The sequence below is a fragment of the Triticum urartu genome, chromosome 3A (genome assembly GCF_056163025.1).
Source record: "Triticum urartu cultivar PI428250 chromosome 3A, HENAU_Tu73, whole genome shotgun sequence".
NCBI lineage: Eukaryota > Viridiplantae > Streptophyta > Magnoliopsida > Poales > Poaceae > Triticum > Triticum urartu.
The window spans coordinates 160,878,376-160,899,382 of NC_141875.1; the positions used below are offsets into that span (position 1 = coordinate 160,878,376).

At 50.4% G+C, this 21,007-nt stretch overlaps 1 protein-coding gene across 1 annotated transcript; it reads left to right on the forward strand.

The window, feature by feature from the left end:
* The first annotated feature begins 11,381 nt into the window (after positions 1-11,381).
* LOC147979035 (uncharacterized) lies at positions 11,382-11,777 on the forward strand. Its single transcript, XM_087514993.1, has one exon. The coding sequence runs from the start codon at positions 11,382-11,384 to the stop codon at positions 11,775-11,777; it is 396 nt and encodes a 131-aa protein (XP_087371119.1).
* Positions 11,778-21,007: the final 9,230 nt, after the last annotated feature.

A 21,007-nucleotide genomic window follows, 5' to 3' on the forward strand; every position in this document is an offset into this window, starting at 1 on the left:
CCGGAGGAACACTTTGGGTGCTACCAAACGTCACAACGTAACTGGGTGATTATAAAGGAGCATTACAGGTGTCTCCAAAGGTAGATGTTGGGTTGGCGTATTTCGAGATTAGGATTTGTCACTCCGATTGTCGGAGAGGTATCTCTGGACCCTCTCGGTAATGCACATCACATAAGCCTTGCAAGCATTGCAACTAATGAGTTAGTTGCGAGATGATGTATTACAGAACGAGTAAAGAGACTTGCCGGTAACGAGATTGAACTAGGTATTGGATACCGACGATCGAATCTCGGGCAAGTAACATACCGATGACAAAGGGAACAACGTATGTTGTTATCCGGTCTGACCGATAAAGATCTTCGTAGAATATGTAGGAGCCAATATGGGCATCCAGGTCCCGCTATTGGTTATTGACCGGAGACGTGTCTCGGTCATGTCTACATTGTTCTCGAACCCGTAGGGTCCGCACGCTTAAGGTTACGATGACAGTTATATTATGAGTTTATGCATTTTGATGTACCGAAGGTTGTTCGGAGTCCCGGATGTGATCACGGACATGACGAGGAGTCTTGAAATGGTCGAGACGTAAAGATTGATATATTGGAAGCCTATGTTTGGATATCGGAAGTGTTCCGGGTGAAATCGGGATTTTACCGGAGTACCGGGAGGTTACCGGAACCCCCCGGGAACCATATGGGCCTAGATGGGCTTTAGTGGAAAGGAGAAAGGGGCAGCCCAAGGTGGCCGCGCGCCTCCCCCCTCCCCCTAGTCCTATTAGGACTAGGAGAGGTGGCCGGCCCCCCTTCTCTCTCTTTCCCCCTCGGGGAATCCTAGTCCAACTAGGATTGGGGAGGGAGTCCTACTCCCGGAAGGAGAAGGACTCCTCCTGCGCCCTCCTCCTGGCCGGCGCCCCCCTCCCCCTTGGCTCCTTTATATACTGAGGCAGAGGCACCCCAGAAACACACAAGTTGATCCACGTGATCTATTCCTTAGCCGTGTGCGGTGCCCCCAGCCACCATATTCCTCGATAATACTGTAGCGGAGTTTAGGCGAAGCCCTGCTGCTGTAGTGCATCAAGATCGTCACCACGCCGTCGTGCTGATGGAATTCTTCCCCGACACTTTGCTGGATCGGAGTCCGGGGATCGTCATCGAGCTGAACGTGTGCTCGAACTCGGAGGTGCCGTAGTTTCGGTGCTTGATCGGTTGGATCGCGAAGACGTACGACTACTTCCTCTACGTTGTGTCAACGCTTCCGCAGTCGGTCTGCGTGGGTACGTAGACAGCACTCTCCCCTCTCGTTGCTATGCATCACCATGATCTTGCGTGTGCGTAGGAAATTTTTTGAAATTACTACGAAACCCATCATAAATATGCTACTGCCCCATTAGATTTGGGCAACTAAATAAAATAGTTTAATATTTTATTATTTCTAAAACGCATTTAATAATTGTTTTTGTTGCTGTTGTAGTTAGTTCATTGCCTTTAATTACTTTATAAAAATGTGGTTTACTCACTAATAATTATTATGGATTATTGGCCACATCCAGAACATTTTAGTTTTAATATTTGAAAACTTTTATTGTTTGACTTTATTTCAAATATGAATTTCGAATCGATTTCGAACTAACGCGAGATTAACTACAGTGATAGCGGTGACACGACATCATTAGTAGAGGGTTACTGTAGCTTAATTATCCGGGCGTCACAATGAGGCAGGCAATGATGATCACCAGCCTCCGGTGCCGCCAGCTTGGCCGCGCGTCCATGACTTCCCTCGCCGCCCTCGAAACCCGTCGCCCCGCCGTGCCGGCTCATCCAAGGATGCCGGAGGTGGGTGGCGCCGCCGGACTTTACCGTGCTCCAGAACCTTCCAGGGCATCCTAGGCCCCTACCCCGCGGTGGGCGCAGCCGCGCTGTGGGCCCCTGTTCGGGAAAGGTTGTCCCGGGCTCCACCTGCCGCACCGGTCCAAACCACGGTGGGCCCTGATGATCAGCGCGATGACCAGCGTATTCCTGGTCCTCTGCTAGCAACGTCTGGGTCCTCGCCCGTTCAAACCCAGGCCTCTGCTGATCCTGATCAGCGCCCCCCTCGCCCGCCCCTACACCTGCAGTCCTCTGATGTTGTTACCTTGTCGGTTGTTCGCGCGTCTTCCGCCAATGCCTCACAAGCGCTTGCCCTTGTCCCTGCTCATGCAGCTGGTCGAGATGTGGCCCACGCGATGCCTAGCACGCCTTTTGCAGCCTTGTCAGCCCCCGCGCTCGCTTTCCTCGAGGAGGCTATGGAGGATACCATCTCGCATCCCGTGGAGGCTGGCCCCAGCCCTGCAGCGCTTTCCTCACGGCCATGCAGCATGGACCAGGCTGTGGATCCGAGGCAGGCCATCCCTTCCCCTACTTCCCCGCTGCCCGAGGAGGATTCGCAACTAGACCAGTGCCCCACCCTGTAGCTGTTGGGGAACGTTGCAGAAAACAAAAAATTTCCTACGGTTTCACCAAGATCCATCTATGAGTTCATCTAGCAACGAGTGATCGGATTGCATCTACATACCTTTGTAGATCACGTGCAGAAGCGTTCAAAGAATGGGGATGAGGAAGTCGTACTCGACGTGATCCAAATCACCGGAGATCCTAGCGCCGAACGGACGGCACCTCCGTGTTCAACACACGTACGGTCAGCGTGACGTCTCCTCCTTCTTGATCCAGCAAGGGGGGAGGAGAGGTTGATGAAGATCCAGCAGCACGACGGCGTGGTGGTGGATGCAACAGTCACCGCAGCAGGGCTTCGCCATTCTTCTGCGAGAGGGAGAGGTGTAGCAGGGGAGAGGGAGGCGCCAAGAGTCAAGGGTGCGGCTGCCCCTCCCTCCCCCCTTTATATAGGCTCCCCTAGGGGGGGCGCCGGCCCTAGCGTCACCGAACCTTAAGTGTGTAGACCCTACGGGTTCGGGAGACATGTAGACATGACCGAGACGGCTCTCCGGTCAATAACCAACAGCGGGATCTGGATACCCATGTTGGCTCCCACATGCTACTTGATGATCTCATCGGATGAACCACGATGTCGAGGATTCAAGCAACCCCGTATACAATTCCCTTTGTCAATCGGTACGTTACTTGCCCGAGATTCGATCGTCGGTATCCCAATACCTCGTTCAATCTCGTTACCGGCAAGTCACTTTACTCGTACCGTAATGCATGATCCCGTGACCAGACACTTGGTCACTTTGAGCTCATTATGATGATGCATTACCGAGTGGGCCTAAAGATACCTCTCCATCATACGGAGTGACAAATCCCAGTCTTGATCCGTGTCAACCCAACAGACACTTTCGGAGATACCCGAAGTATACCTTTATAGTCACCCAGTTACGTTGTGACGTTTGGTACACCCAAAGCATTCCTACGGTATCCGGGAGTTACACGATCTCATGGTCTAAGGAAAAGATACTTGACATTGGAAAAACTCTAGCAAACGAACTATACGATCTTGTGCTATGTTTAGGATTGGGTCTTGTCCATCACATCATTCTCCTAATGATGTGATCTCGTTATCAATGACATCCAATGTCCATAGTCAGGAAACCATGACTATCTGTTGATCAACGAGCTAGTCAACTAGAGGCTTACTAGGGACATGTTGGTGTCTATGTATTCACACATGTATTATGATTTCCGGATAACACAATTATAGCATGAATAAAAGACAATTATCATGAACAAGGAAATATAATAATAATCCTTTTATTATTGCCTCTAGGGCATATTTCCAATAGACTCCCACTTGCACTAGAGTCAATAATCTAGTTACATTGTGATGAATCGAACACCCATGGAATTCTGGTGTTGATCATGTTTTGCTCTAGGGAGAGGTTTAGTCAATGGATCTGCTATATTCAGGTCCGTATGTACTTTACAAATATCTATGTCTCCATCTTGAACATTTTCACGAATGGAGTTGAAGCGACGCTTGATGTGCCTAGTCTTCTTGTGAAACCTGGGCTCCTTGGCAAGTGCAATAGCTCCAGTGTTGTCACAGAAGAGTTTGATCGGCCCCGACGCATTGGGTATGACTCCTAGGTCGGTGATGAACTCCTTCACCCAAATTTCTTCATGCGCTGCCTCCGAGGCTGCCATGTACTCCGCTTCACATGTAGATCCCGCCACGACGCTCTGCTTGCAACTGGACCAGCTTACTGCCCCACCATTCAAAATATACACGTATCCGGTTTGTGACTTAGAGTCATCCAGATCTGTGTCGAAGCTAGCATCGACGTAACCCTTTACGACGAGCTCTTCATCACCTCCATAAATGGGAAACATTTCCTTAGTCCTTTTCAGGTACTTCAGGATATTCTTGACCGCTGTCCAGTGTTCCTTGCCGGGATTACTTTGGTACCTACCTACCAAACTTACGGCAAGGTTTACGTCAGGTCTGGTACATAGCATGGCATACATAATAGACCCTATGGCTGAGGCATAGGGGATGACACTCATCTCTTCTATATCTTCTGCCGTGGTCGGACATTGAGCTGAGCTCAATTTCACACCTTGCAACACAGGAAAGAACCCCTTCTTAGACTGATCCATATTGAACTTCTTCAATATCTTATCAAGGTATGTGCTTTGTGAAAGACCTATGAGGCGTCTTGATCTATCTCTATAGATCTTGATGCCTAATATATAAGCAGCTTCTCCAAGGTCCTTCATTGAAAAACTCTTATTCAAGTAGGCCTTAATGCTGTCCAAAAGCTCTATATCATTTCCCATCAAAATTATGTCATCTACATATAATATGAGAAATGCTACAGAGCTCCCACTCACTTTCTTGTAAACGCAGGCTTCTCCATAAGTCTGCATAAACCCAAACGCTTTGATCATCTCATCAAAGCGAATGTTCCAACTCCGAGATGCTTGCACCAGCCCATAAATCGAGCGTTGGAGCGTGCACACCTTGTCAGCATTCTTAGGATCGACAAAACCTTCTGGCTGCATCATATACAATTCTTCCTTAAGGAAACCATTAAGGAATGCCGTTTTGACGTCCATTTGCCATATCTCATAATCATATAATGCGGCAATTGCTAACATGATTCGGACGGACTTCAGCTTCGCTACGGGTGAGAAAGTGTCATCATAGTCAACCCCTTGAACTTGTCGATAACCCTTAGCGACAAGCCGAGCTTTATAGATGGTCACATTTCCATCCGCGTCTGTCTTCTTCTTAAAGATCCATTTATTTTCTATGGCTCGCCGCTCAACGGGCAAGTCAGTCAAAGTCCATACTTCGTTTTCATACATGGATCCTATCTCGGATTTCATGGCTTCTAGCCATTTGTCGGAATCCGGGCCCGCCATCGCTTCTTCATAGTTCGAAGGTTCACCGTTGTCTAACAACATGATTTCCAAGACAGGGTTGCCGTACCACTCTGGTGCGGAACGTGTCCTTGTGGACCTACGAAGTTCAGTAGCAACTTGATCTGAAGTTTCATGATCATCATCATTAACTTCCTCTCTAGTCGGTGCAGACACCTCAGGAACATTTTCTTGAGTTGCGCCATTTCCCGGTTCAAGAGGTAATACTTCATCAAGTTCTACTTTCCTCCCACTTACTTCTTTCGAGAGAAACTCCTTCTCTAGAAAGGATCCATTCTTGGCAACAAAGATCTTACCTTCGGATCTGAGGTAGAAGGTATACCCAATAGTTTCTTTAGGGTATCCTATGAAGACGCATTTTTCCGACTTGGGTTCGAGCTTTTCAGGTTGAAGTTTCTTGACATAAGCATCGCATCCCCAAACTTTTAGAAACGACAGCTTAGGTTTCTTCCCAAACCATAATTCATACGGTGTCGTCTCAACGGATTTCAACGGAGCCCTATTTAAAGTGAATGTGGCAGTCTCTAAAGCATATCCCCAAAATGATAGCGGTAAATCGGTAAGAGACATCATAGATCGCACCATATCTAATAGAGTGCGATTACGACGTTCGGACACACCATTACGCTGAGGTGTTCCAGGCGGCGTCAGTTGTGAAACTATTCCACATTTTCTTAAGTGTGTGCCAAACTCGTGACTCAAGTATTCTCCTCCACGATCTGATCGCAAGAACTTGATTTTCCTGTCACGTTGATTCTCAACCTCACTCTGAAATTCCTTGAACTTTTCAAAGGTCTCAGACTTGTGTTTCATTAAATAGACATACCCATATCTACTTAAGTCATCAGTGAGGGTGAGAACATAACGATAGCCACCGCGAGCCTCAACACTCATTGGACCGCACACATCAGTATGTATGATTTCCAATAAGTTGGTTGCTCGCTCCATTGTTCCTGAGAATGGAGTCTTGGTCATTTTACCCATGAGGCATGGTTCGCACGTGTCAAATGATTCGTAATCAAGAGACTCTAAAAGTCCATCTGCATGGAGCTTCTTCATGCGTTTGACACCTATGTGACCAAGGCGTCAGTGCCACAAGTATGTGGGACTATCATTATCAACCTTACATCTTTTGGTATTCACACTATGAATATGTGTAGCATTACACTCGAGATTCATTAAGAATAAACCATTCACCATCGGAGCATGACCATAAAACATATCTCTCATATAAATAGAACAACCATTATTCTCGGATTTAAATGAGTAGCCATCTCGAATTAAACGAGATCCTGATACAATGTTCATGCTCAAAGCTGGCACTAAATAACAATTATTGAGGTTTAAAACTAATCCCGTAGGTAAATGTAGAGGTAGCGTGCCGACAGCGATCACATCGACCTTGGAACCATTCCCGACGCGCATCGTCACCTCGTCCTTCGCCAGTCTCCGCTTATTCCGCAGCTCCTGCTTTGAGTTACAAATGTGAGCAACCGCACCGGTATCAAATACCCAGGAGCTACTACGAGTACTGGTAAGGTACACATCAATTACATGTATATCACATATACCTTTCGTGATGCCGGCCTTCTTGTCCGCTAAGTATTTGGGGCAGTTCCGCTTCCAGTGACCACTTCCCTTGCAATAAAAACACTCAGTCTCAGGCTTGGGTCCATTCTTTGGCTTCTTCCCGGCAGCTTGCTTGCCGGGCGCGGCAACTCCCTTGCCATCCTTCTTGAAGGCTTTCTTACCCTTGCCCTTCTTGAACTTAGTGGTTTTATTCACCATCAACACTTGATGTTCCTTTTTGACTTCTACCTCTGCTGATTTCAGCATTGCAAATACTTCAGGAATGGTCTTTTCCATCCCCTGCATATTGAAGTTCATCACAAAGCTCTTGTAGCTCGGTGGAAGCGACTAAAGGATTCTGTCAATGACCGCGTCATCCGGGAGATTAACTCCCAGCTAAGTCAAGTGGTTATGTAACCCAGACATAGTGAGTATGTGCTCACTGACAGAACTGTTTTCCTCCATCTTACAGCTGAAGAACTTGTCGGAGACTTCATATCTCTCGGCCCGGGCATGAGCTTGAAAAACCATTTTCAGCTCTTCGAACATCTCATATGCTCCGTGTCTCTCAAAACGCTTTTGGAGCCCCGGCTCTAAGCTGTAAAGCATGCCGCACTGAACGAGGGAGTAATCATCAGTACGTGTCTGCCAAGCGTTCATAACGTCTTGTTCTGCAGGGAGAGCAGGTGCTTCACCTAGCGGTGCTTGTAGCACATAATCTTTCTTGGCAGCTATGAGGATGATCCTCAGGTTCCGGACCCAGTCCGTATAGTTGCTGCCATCGTCTTTCAACTTGGTTTTCTCTAGGAACGCGTTGAAGTTGAGGACAACGTTGGCCATTTGATCTACAATGCATGTTGTAAAGATTTTAGACTAACTTCATGATAATTAAGTTCATCTAATCAAATTATTCAATGAACTCCCACTTAGATAGACATCCCTCCAGTCATCTAAGTATAACATCATCCGAGTTAACTAGGCCGTGTCCGATCATCACGTGAGATGGACTAGTCAACATCGGTGAACATCTTCATGTTGATCGTATCTTCTATACGACTCATGCTCGACCTTTCGGTCTTCTGTGTTCCGAGGCCATGTCTGTACATGCTAGGCTCGTCAAGTCAACCTAAGTGTTTGCATGTGTAAATCTGTCTTACACCCGTTGTATGTGAACGTTGGAATCTATCACACCCGATCATCACGTGGTGCTTCGAAACAACGAACTGTCACAACGGTGCACAATTAGGGGGAACACTTTCTTAAAATTATTATGAGGGATCATCTTAATTACTACCGTCGTTCTAAGTAAACAAGATGCAAAAACATGATAAACATCACATGCAATCGAATAATAGTGACATGTTATGGCCAGTATCATATAGCTCCTGTGATCTCCATCTTGGGGCTCCATGATCATCTTGTCACCGGCATGACACCATGATCTCCATCATCATGATCTCCATCATCGTGTCTCCATGAACTTGCTCGCCAACTATTACTTCTACTACTATGGCTAACACGTTTAGCAATAAAGTAAAGTAATTTACATGGCGTTTCTCAATGACACGCAGGTCATACAAAAAATAAAGACAACTCCTATGGCTCCTGCCGGTTGTCATACTCATCGACATGCAAGTCGTGATTCCTATTACAAGAACATGATCTCATACATCACATATATATCATTCATCATTCATCACAACTTTGGCCATATCACATCACAGAACACTTGCTGCAAAAACAAGTTAGACGTCCTCTAATTGTTGTTGCAAGTTTTACGTGGCTGCAAGAGGGTTCTAGCAAGAACGTTTTCTTACCTACGTTAAAGCCACAACGTGATTTGTCAACTTCTATTTACCATTCATAAGGACCCTTTTCATCAAATCCGCTCCAACTAAAGTGGGAGAGACAGACACCCGCCAGCCACCTTATGCAACTAGTGCATGTCAGTCGGTGGAACCGGTCTCACGTAAGCGTACGTGTAAGGTTGGTCCGGGCCGCTTCATCCCACAATACGGCTGAAGCAAAATAAGACTAGTAGCGGCAAGAAAGTTGACAACATCTACGCCCACAACAAATTGTGTTCTACTCGTGCAAAAAGAACTACACATAAACCTGGCTCTGATACCACTGTTGGGGAGCGTTGCAGAAAACAAAAATTTTCCTACGGTTTCACTAAGATCCATCTATGAGTTCATCTAGCAATGAGTGATCGGATTGCATCTACATACCTTTGTAGATCACGCGCGGAAGCATTCAAAGAACGGGGATGAGGAAGTCGTACTCGACGTGATCCAAATCACCGGAGATCCTAGCGCCGAACGGACGGCACCTCCGTGTTCAACACACGTACGGTCAGCGTGATGTCTCCTCCTTCTTGATCCAGCAAGGGGGAAGGAGAGGTTGATGAAGATCCAGCAGCACGACGGCGTGGTGGTGGATGCAGCAGTCACCGCAGCAGGGCTTCGCCGTTCTTCTGCGAGAGGGAGAGGTGTAGCAGGGGAGAGGGAGGCGCCAAGAGTCAAGGGTGCGGCTGCCCCTCCCTCCCCCCTTTATATAGGCTCCCCTAGGGGTGGCGCCGGCCCTAGCGTCACCGAACCTTAAGTGTGTAGACCCTACGGGTTCGGGAGACATGTAGACATGACCGAGACGGCTCTCCGGTCAATAACCAACAGCGGGATCTGGATACCCATGTTGGCTCCCACATGCTACTCGATGATCTCATCGGATGAACCATGATGTCGAGGATTCAAGCAACCCCGTATACAATTCCCTTTGTCAATCGGTACGTTACTTGCCCGAGATTCGATCGTCGGTATCCCAATACCTCGTTCAATCTCGTTACCGACAAGTCACTTTACTCGTACCGTAATGCATGATCCCGTGACCAGACACTTGGTCACTTTGAGATCATTATGATGATGCATTACCGAGTGGGCCCAAAGATACCTCTCCATCATACGGAGTGACAAATCCCAGTCTTGATCCATGTCAACCCAATAGACACTTTCGGAGATACCCGTAGTATACCTTTATAGTCACCCAGTTACGTTGTGATGTTTGGTACACCCAAAGCATTCCTACGGTATCCGGGAGTTACACGATCTCATGGTCTAAGGAAAAGATACTTGACACTGGAAAAACTCTAGCAAACGAACTATACGATCTTGTGCTATGTTTAGGATTGGGTCTTGTCCATCACATCATTCTCCTAATGATGTGATCTCGTTATCAATGACATCCAATGTCCATAGTCAGGAAACCATGACTATCTATTGATCAACGAGCTAGTCAACTAGAGGTTTACTAGGGACATGTTGGTGTCTATGTATTCACACATGTATTATGATTTCCGGATAACACAATTATAGCATGAATAAAAGACAATTATCATGAACAAGGAAATATAATAATAATCCTTTTATTATTGCCTCTAGGGCATATTTCCAACAGTAGCCTGGCGCCCATGCACAGGCAATGCATGTGCATGCTACCACGCCCGTTTCCGTGGCGGTGGACGAGCCACATCCCCCCAACACTGGTCTCGCCGCCCCTTCACCTCCTAACCAACCCGCTGCAGATGCCACAGCAAGCTACCTGAGCTCCATCCGAGCAGCGTTGACGCCCGTCCTCGCCACACCGGTGCAGCGATGAAAACGAGGTGCCATCCCTTCCAACTTCACGCCAAGGCGGAGTGGCAGGATCGTAGCCGCGGACCATGGGCTGGACTCCGAATCCAAGGCCAAGCATGTGCTTCTGCGGCGACTGGGCGTGCTTAAGAATGACGAGCCCGTTTCCCCAGCCATCCTTCAGAAGTACACCAAGATCTTCGAGGAGCCCCTTGCAGCTGACGTCGTTCAAGATTTTGCGGACTTCTATGGCTGGCGGGTGCCTCCAGGCATGATATCCAGCCACGCGCCGCCGCCCTCTTGCTTTGTCGAGATCTGACCAACACTCTTGTTGTGTCCCCTGCCCCCCATCCTTCCTATGTATCAAAACCGAAAAGTTGTTTTCTAGAACATGCGCGGTCTTAAGAATGGGGCCAAACGTACGGCGGTCCGTTCTGTCATCTCAGCTGCTTCTCCATGCATAGTTTGTCTTCAAGAGATGAAGCTCTCCAATGTTACCCCCCAAATCATCGCAGAAACTTTGGGAGGGGCCTTCTAGGACTTCTACTTCCTCCCCACTGATGGCACCCGCAGTGGCATCCTTCTCGCGTGGTAGCCCGATCTGGTTGGGTTATCCAACCGCTACGTTGGCACATATCACGTCTTAGCCACTGTCACGACCCCCGTGGGCTACGACCCGTGGTGGATCACGGGCGTTTACAGCCCTCAAGATGACGCTAGCAAGCTTGAGTTCCTCGCCGAGCTGCATGACCTCCACTCGTCCTTCTCAGGACCTTGGATTATCGGGGGCGACTTCAACATGATAGCCTCGATGGCTGACAAGAGTAACAATCGCGTAAATCGCAGCATGATGAATCGTTTCCGCCGCCTTATCTCTGACCTTGCCCTCCGGGACATCTACCTTCATGGGAGGCGTTATACTTGTTCTAACGAGCAGGTGAACCCCACGCTTATCCGGAACGACAGAATCCTCTCTACTCCGTCATGGGAGCTGCTCCACCCGCACTGCATCTTGTGTTGCCTGGCCTCGACGGTCTCGGACCATAGCCCGCTCCTTCTGGACTGCTCGCCTCACGCCCCGGCCAAACGCCGGTTCCACTTCAAGCGCTTTTGGATCAAACTGGATGGATTTCATCAGGTCGTTGAGGAGGCTTGGAACTCGATTGCGCCGGACCCAACCCCTTCAGAACAATCTACCAACGCCTAAAAGCCACGGCTCGCAAGCTTCAAGGCTGGAGCGCGCGCACTCTGGGGCACATCTCCACTCAGCTCATGGTAGCGTGTGAGCTAATACTGCGCCTGGACACCGCTCGGGATTCAAGGGCTTTGACACCGGTCCAGGCTTGGCTTAGGCACGAGCTCAAATGCAAGTATCTGGGTCTTGCCTCCCTTGAGCGATCCATTGCGTGTGAGCGCGCCCGATTCTGTTGGCTCAAGGAGGGGGACACGAGCAGTGCCTTCCTCAAGATTCACGCGGCGGATCGAAGCAAGAAAAACGCCATTGACTGCCTGCGTGTGGGCAATGAGATCATCACCGATGATGAGGGCATGGCCCGGGCCGCCTATGCTCATTTCTCCTCGATCATTGGCTCTGCCTCGCCACGTGAGTTCACCCTCAATCTCCAAGCCATCGATCAGCGATCCTTTGACCTCTCAGAGCTTGAGCTGCCCTTCATCGGGAAGGAGATTTGGGACGTCATCAACAAGCTACCAGCGGGCAAGGCCCCCGGGCCCGACGGATTCACCACTGAATTCCTCCACTCCTGCTGGGATACTATCAAAGGAGATGTGTGCCAAGCCTTCGACAAGCTTTTTGCGATGAACGGATGTGGCTTTCAAAAGCTCAACCAAGCCCTCATTACACTACTGCCCAAGCGATCCGACGCGGCTACCTTGGCTGACTATCGCCTGATCAGCCTTACCCACCTCCTTGCCAAGCTCTTCGCCAAAGTCTTCTCTTTACGGCTGGCTCCAAGGATGGGAATGCCGGTATCTTCGAACCAGAGCGCATTCATCACAGGGCGAGGTGTCCATGACAACCACCTTCTTGTGCAACAAATAGCTCGTCTCCTGCACAACCTGAAAGCCCCCAGAGCACTGCTGAAACTTGACATAGTTCGCGCTTTTGATACTATGGCCTGGCCCTTCCCGCTGGAGACGCTCACCCACCTGGGCTTCGGCAATCGGTGGTGTGCCTGGATTTTCATCCTCATCTCGATGGTGTGTCCTTATCACTAGGAATCTCAGGCATCCCATTCTTCACGGCTGCGGCCTGCGCCAGGGGGACCCCGTTTCCCCGATGTTGTTCGCCATCGTCATCGACAACCTGAACTCCCTCCTGCAGCACGCTGCTCAAAAAGCGGCATATTGTGCTGACTAACTGCTAGGCATGCGTCAACCAGCGTCTCCCTGTTTGCCGACGACGTGGTCGTCTTCTGTCACCCCAACCAGGCTGAACTGGGTGTGGTTCGTGCGCTCCTTCATGCTTTTGGTGAGGCATCCGACCTTCGCACCAATTTTGCCAAATGCTCCGCCACGGCCATCCGCTGCTCTGAAGACGAGCCTGCGGCCATTGGCCAGGCCATGGCTTGTCCCGTGGCAGCTTTCCCGATCAAGTACCTGGGGCTGCCACTCTCCATCCGGAAAGCTTCATCCGGTGACTTGCTTCCCCTTGTTGACAAGCTCACACGCACGCTCGCGACCTAGAAAGCTTTCTTCCTCTCGCGTGGGGAGCGCTTGGCTCCGGTGCGGCATGTTCTCACCGAGATGCCCACCCACATCCTTATGGCGATTGCAATCTCCCCCACCACCCTAAAGCAGGTCACGAGAATCATACGGGATTTCCTCTAGCAAGGATGTAAAGATGCACGCAAGGGCTGCTGCTTGGTCAGTCGGGCAAAGGTTTGCAGGCCCATTGATCTTGGCAGACTGGGTGTGCGTGACTTGCAGCGCGCGGGCACGGTGATGCGCACGCGGTGGCTTTGGCTTCAATCCACGGATGATACTCGGCCATGGCGGAACCTCCATCTATTGCATGACCCGAGGCTCAGCAGATATTCCGTGCATCCACCCATTGGCAGCTGGGGAACGGGAGGACTTGCCGTTTCTGGACAGATCACTGGCTAAACGGGCAATCTATCATCGAGTTCGCTCCTACGATCGTGGACACCGTCTCGAAGCGACATCACCGCACGCGCCTGGTCTGCGAGGCCATCGAGAGCCCCTCCTGGATATCTGATATCCAGTGCGTGCTTGGGCCAGAGGCCACCGTCGAGTACATCAACCTCTGGCGCCGTATCCAACTGGTCTCCCTCTCCAGCTCCCCAGACACAATCACCTGGCGATGGACCACGAGCGGCTCATACTCTGTGCGATCTTGCTACCGCGTGCTCTTCTTCGGATCCACGACTACCCAGTTCTGGCAACTAATTTGGCGCAGTTAGGCACCTCTCAACATTAAGTTCTTCCTTTGTCTTGCGTCGCAAGATCGCTGCTGGACTGCAGATCGTCTAGCCTGAAGGGGCATGCAACACAACCCGGTCTGCGGTCTCTGCTTGCAGGAGGAAGAAACTCTGCACCACATCATCATTGGTTGTGCATTCTCTCGCATCACTTGGCATGAGGTGCTCTCCTAGTGTCGTCTACCTGTGCTGCCACCCAACGACATGACGCCATTCTTCTCCTGGTGGTCCGATGTCGCTGTTGTTGTTGGGGAACGTAGTAATTTCAAAATTTTCCTACGCACATGCAAGATCATGGTGATGCATAGCAACGAGAGGGGAGAGTGTCGTACACGTACCCTCGTACACCGTTAAGCGGAAGCGTCATAACAATGCGGTTGATGTAGTCGTATGTCTTCACGATCGACCGATCCTCAGCACCGAACGTACGGCACCTCCGCGTTCAGCACACGTTAAGCTCGGTGACGTCTCGCGAACTCACGATCCAGTAGAGCTCCAGGAAGTTTCGTTAGCACGACGGTGTGGTGACGATGTTGATGAAGCTACCGTCGCAGGGCTTCGCCTAAGCACCACTACGATATAACCGAGGTGGATTATGGTGGAGGGGGCACCACACACGGCTAAGAGATCAACAGATCAATTGTTGTGTCTTTGGGGTGCCCCCTATCCCCGTATATAAAGGGGGAGGAGGAGAGGCCGACCAAGGGAGAGGCGCGCCCAAGGGGGGGGCAATCCTACTCCAAGTAGGTTTGCCCCCTCCCTTTCCTATTCCAAGAAGGAGAAGGGGGAGGAGGAGGTGGAGAGAAGGAAGGAGAGGGGGGCCGCCGCCCCTTCCCCTTGTCGAATTCGGGTTGGGGAAAGGGGGCCGCGCGCCACCTCCTGGCTGCCCTCTCTCTTCTCCACTAAGGCTCATAAGGCCCAATTGCTTCGGGGGAGGGGGGGTCCGGTAACCCCCGGTGCTCCGGTATATGTCCGAAACCTCCCGGAACCCTTCCGGTGTCCGAACATAGTCATACAATATATCGATCTTTACGTCTCGACCATTTCGAGACTCCTCATCATGTCCGTGATCATATCCGAGACTCCGAACTACCTTCGGTACATCAAAACATAAAAACTCATAATACCGATCGTTACAGAACTTTAAGCGTGCGGACCCTACGGGTTCGAGAACTATGTAGACATGACCGAGACATGTCTCCGGTCAATAACCAATAGCGGAACCTGGATGCTCATATTGGTTCCTACATATTCTACGAAGATCTTTATCGGTCGAACCGCATAACAACATACGTTGTTCCCTTTGTCATCGGTATGTTACTTGTCTGAGATTCAATCATCGGTATCTCAATACCTAGTTCAATCTCATTACCAGCAAGTCTCTTTACTCGTTCCGTAATGCATCATTCCACAACTAACTCATTAGTTGCATTGCTTGCAAGGCTTATAGTGATGTGCATTACCGAGAGGGCCCAAAGTTACCTCTCCGACAATCGGAGTGACAAATCCTATTCTTGATCTATGCCAACTCCACGAACACCATCGGAGACACCTATAGAGCACATTTATAATCACCCAGTTATGTTGTGACGTTTGGTAGCACACAAAGTGTTCCTCCGGTATTCGGGAGTTGCACAATCTCATAGTCATAGGAACATGTATAAGTCATGAAGAAAGCAATAGCAGTAAACTTAAACGATCAAGTGCTAAGATAACGAAATGGGTCAAGTCAATCACATCATTCTCCTAATGATGTGATCTCGTTGAACAAATAACAACTAATGTTTATGGCTAGGAAACTCAACCATCTTTGATCAACGAGCTAGTCAAGTAGAGGCATACTAGGGACACTATGTTTGTCTATGTATTCACACATGTATTATGTTTCCGATTAATACAATTCTAGCATGAATAATAAACATTTATCATGAAATAAGGAAATAAATAATAACTTTATTATTGCTGCTAGGGCATATTTCCTTCAGTCTCCCACTTGCACTAGAGTCAATAATCTAGATTACACAGTAATTATTCTAACACCCATGGAGCCTTGGTGTTGATCATGTTTTGCTCGTGAGAGAGGCTTAGTCAATGGGTCTGCAACATTCAGATCTGTATGTATCTTGCAAATTTCTATGTCTCCCACCTGGACTTGATCGCGGATGGAATTGAAGTGTCTCTTGATGTGTTTGGTTCTCTTTTGTGAAATCTGGATTCCTTTGCCAAGGCAATTGCACCAGTATTGTCAGAAAAGATTTTCATTGGACCCGATGCACTAGGTATGACACCTAGATCGGATATGAATTCCTTCATCCAGACTCCTTCATTTGCTGCTTTTGAAGCAGCTATGTACTCCGCTTCACATGTAGATCCCGCCACGGCGCTTTGTTTAGAACTGCTCCAACTGACAGCTCCACCGTTCAATATAAACACGTATCTGGTTTGCGATTTAGAATCGTCCAGATCAGTGTCAAAGCTTGCATCGACGTAACCATGTACGACAATCTCTTTGTCACCTCCATAAACGAGAAACATATCCTTAGTCCTTTTCAGGTATTTTAGGATGTTTTTGACCGCTGTCCAGTGATCCACTCCTGGATTACTTTGGTACCTCCCTGCTAAACTAATAGCAAGGCACACATCAGGTCTGGTACACAGCATTGTATACATGATAGAGCCCATGGCTGAAGCATAGGGAACACTTTTCATTTTCTCTCTATCTTCTGCTGTGGTCGGGCATTGAGTCTTACTCAATTTCACACCTTGTAACACAGGCAAGAACCCTTTCTTAGCTTGATCCATTTTGAACTTCTTCAAAACTTTATCAAGGTATGTGCTTTGTGAAAGTCCAATTAAGCGTCTTGATATATCTCTATAAATATTGATGCCCAATATATAAGCAGCTTCACCGAGGTCTTTCATTGAAAAACTCTTATTCAAGTATCCTTTTATGCTATCCAGAAATTCTATATCATTTCCAATCAACAATATGTCATCCACATATAATATTAGAAATGCTACAGAGCTCCCACTCACTTTCTTGTAAATACAGGCTTCTCCAAAAGTCTGTATAAAACCATATGCTTTGATCACACTATCAAAACGTTTATTCCAACTCTGAGAGGCTTGCACCAGTCCATAAATGGATCGCTGGAGCTTGCACACTTTGTTAGTACCCTTTGGATCGATAAAACCTTTAGGTTGCATTATATACAACTCTTCTTCCAGAAATCCATTCAGGAATGCAGTCTTTACATCCATTTGCCAAATTTCATAATCATAAAATGCGGCAATTGCCAACATGATTCGGACGGACTTAAGCATCGCTACGGGTGAGAAGGTCTCATCGTAGTCAACTCCTTGAACTTGTCAAAAACCTTTTGCAACAAGTCGAGCTTTGTAGACAGTAACGTTACCGTCAGCGTTAGTCTTCCTCTTGAAAATCCATTTATTCTCGATGGCTTACCGATCATCGGGCAAGTCAACCAAAGTCCACACTTTGTTCTCATACATTGATCCTGTTGGGGAACGTGGTAATTTCAAAAATTTCCTACGCACACGCAGGATCATGGTGATGCATAGCAACGAGAGGGGAGAGTGTGTCCACGTACCCTCGTAGACCGACTGCGGAAGCGTTAGCACAACGCGGTTGATGTAGTCGTATGTCTTCACGATCCGACCGATCCAAGTACCGAACGTATGGCACCTCCGAGTTCAGCACAGGTTTAGCTCGATGACGTCCCGCGAACTCCGATCCAGCAAAGCTTCATGGGAGAGTTCCGTCAGCACGACGGTGTGATGACGGTGATGATGTTGCTACCGGCACAGGGCTTCGCCTAAGCACCGCTACGATATGACCGAGGTGGAATATTGTGGAGGGGGGCACCGCACACGGCTGGGAGAGATCAATAGATCAACTTGTGTGTCTAGAGGTGCCCCCTTGCCCCCGTATATAAAGGATGGAGGAGGGGAGGCCGGCCAGCCCCTAGGGCGCGCCAGAAGTGTGGAGTCCTACTAGGACTCCCTAGTCCTAGTAGGATTCCTCCTCCCACATGGAATAGGAAAAAGGGAAGGGAAAAGGAGAAGGAAGGAAGGGGGCGCCCCCCCTCCTTAGTCCAATTCGGACCAGACCATGGGGAGGGGTGCGGCCACCTTTTGAGGCCTTTCTCTCCTTTCTCGTATGGCCCATTAAGGCCCAATACGAATTCTCGTAACTCTCCGGTACTCCAAAAATACGTGAATCACTCGGAACCTTTCCGATGTCTGAATATAGTCGTCCAATATATCGATCTTTATGTCTCGACCATTTCGAGACTCCTCGTCATGTCCCCGATCTCATCCGGGACTCCGAATACCTTCGGTACATCAAATCACATAACTCATAAAACAAATCGTCTCCGAACATTAAGCGTGCAGACCCTACGGGTTCGAGAACTATGTAGACATGACCGAGACACATCTCAGGTCAATAACCAATAGTGGAACTTGGATGCTCATATTGGCTCCCGCATATTCTACGAAGATCTTTATCGGTCAAACTGCATGACAACATACGTTGTTCCCTTTGTCATCGGTATGTTACTTGCCCGAGATTCGATCGTCGGTATCTCAATACCTAGTTCAATCTCGTTACCGGAAAGTCTCTTTACCCGTTCCGTAATGCATCATCCCGCAACTAACTCATTAGTCACATTGCTTGCAAGGCTTATAGTGATGTGCATTACCGAGAGGGCCCAGAGATACCTCTCCGACAATCGGAGTGACAAATCCTAATCTCGAAATACGCCAACTCAACAAGTACCTTCGGAGACACCTGTAGAGCACCTTTATAATCACCCAGTTACGTTGTGACGTTTGGTAGCACTCAAAGTGTTCCACCGGTAAACGGGAGTTGCATAATCTCATTGTCGGAGTAAATAACCATGGGTAGCCTAGCCGGCTCCCCCTGGCCCTTCTGAAAAAATTACGAGCCGATCCGGCCCTCAAGAATCCAAGACATGGGGCCGCCTTCCCCTTGCCGGCTGTCTCCCAGGCCGGCTATCGGAAGGCGACCCGACTTTAGCCCTCATGAAGAAAGCCGCGGGAGGGCCGGCTCCGAGAAGCCGGCCGCGAGAAGGCCGACTCCAAGAAGCCGGCTTCCACAAAGCGGTCAAGATCGTACCCTCGAAGTCTGCATCCACATAACGGCAATGTGACGGGGCGTGGCTACAGTAAAGCCTGCCACCCCCGAATCCCGGAGCACGCCTGGCACAGTGCGCCATACGGGTGGCCATGACCCGTCCGGCGCGGCACTGTTGCCACGTTGACCCTGACGTCATCCATGACGGGCTGCCAGTGTGGCCCACGGGCGGTGGGCCCCTTCAGGCAGAGAGACACCCGAAGGCGGCCAGGCCTCCCCCAGTCGGCCCAAGACAGAGCCGGCTCTCCACAGCCGGCTTGCCACCTCCCTCGAAGGAGATGCCCCATTAAGGAGATAAGACGCGGTGAGGCTACAATGATCACCCGCCGGACGGCGGCACTATAGCCACGCCCACCTCGGCGAAGCCCTCGTCACCAGGATTGAGCAACAGTAACCAGCCACCGACAAGGCCCTGGACAGTGGGGCCTGCCTGTCGACCAAGGAGCCGGCAGCCGGCAGGACCCACCAGCCGGCGGGCCCCAATAGCCGGCGCAGAAGCCGGCGAGTGTAGACACATACGGCTGGGCCCCACGCCCAGCTGGATTACCATTGTACCCTCGGGGGGTAGGCCTATATAAACCCCCCGGGACACCCATGCAAAGGGTTGATCCCTGCTAGTTTTAGACACCACATAGGGAGGAGAAGAGAGCGAGCAGTGCCCTTCTTCCTCCTCTCGCCAAACAGCTCAAGGAGCATCGTGTAGCTACTTGTTCATCTAGTGATCATGCGGAGACCCCGCAGAGCAGCAGTAGGGGTGTTATCTCCACGGAGAGCCCCGAAGCTGGGTAAGATTCGCCGGCGTGCATGTCTTCGCCTCATCCCGCTTCCAGGCACCGGCGACGTCTTATTGGCTCCCACAATGATAAGCCACCCGTTGGCATATGTCGCACCTACCACCCGACATTTGGCGCCCACCGTGGGGCCAGGTGCACCATCGTCCAGAGACCTGTTCTGGACGGGAACCCTCTTCCTCCCCCGCGAGCGTAGCCAGCCCAGCACGCCCGACGGTGCTTGACACGACGCGCTGCAAGGCATCACCAACGTCTGCGCAGCGAGCGGCCTCGCCGATCTCCTTGACAAGACCCTCATCTCCGACGAGCTCGCCTCCGACGCGGGCACCGACCACCTCGTCAACCTCCTCGGCCAGCTCCACATCTCCGGCGAGCCTGCTGTGGACTTGGAGTCGGTTGGCTCCACCGATCCGATGCCTGTCGACTCCGACATGGCCTCACTCGACACTTTCCCCACCGACGTCATGATCTACAACGACCCGCTTCCCCGGGCCGATGGCTGCGACGCTGTCACCACCGAGGTGATGGTCATCGGCCACGGCGGCGCTTCTGACGAGAGCGCCCACGACGCCCCGCACGCGGCGGTCCATGACTTGTCCATCCCCCTCCCGGCCGATGCCGACGCTGAAGCACTGGAGGCTCTCCGCCTCGCCCTCCTCACGGAGGGCCGGAAGTTGGTTTCCATGAGACGCCTCGCTGAGGCCCACCGACGCAAAGACGACCATACCGCCTTTGGCACGCTGCCCCCAGGGGGGCCCAGCCGGGCCGGCGTTGTCAGACAGCGCGGCGCTGTCGTCGCCGACACGTTAGGGGTCGACCGCCCAGTCTACGCCACTCCACTCGAGAACTTGCGCGCCGCCCAGGAGGCCGTAGACGAGCTGGACGGACTGGGGGCCGAAGAACTCCCCCACATGACCCGACGCATCCAGCAGCTAATCGATGTAGCCGCGCAGCGGCACAAAGCCGACGCCCGCGCGGAAAGCCCTCCCCCGCGCCGAGATCACGG

Coding starts and splice junctions, on each gene's coding strand:
- LOC147979035 (XM_087514993.1), top strand. CDS start 11,382: ATGGCTGACAAGAGTAACAATCGCGTAAATCGCAGCATGATGAATCGT.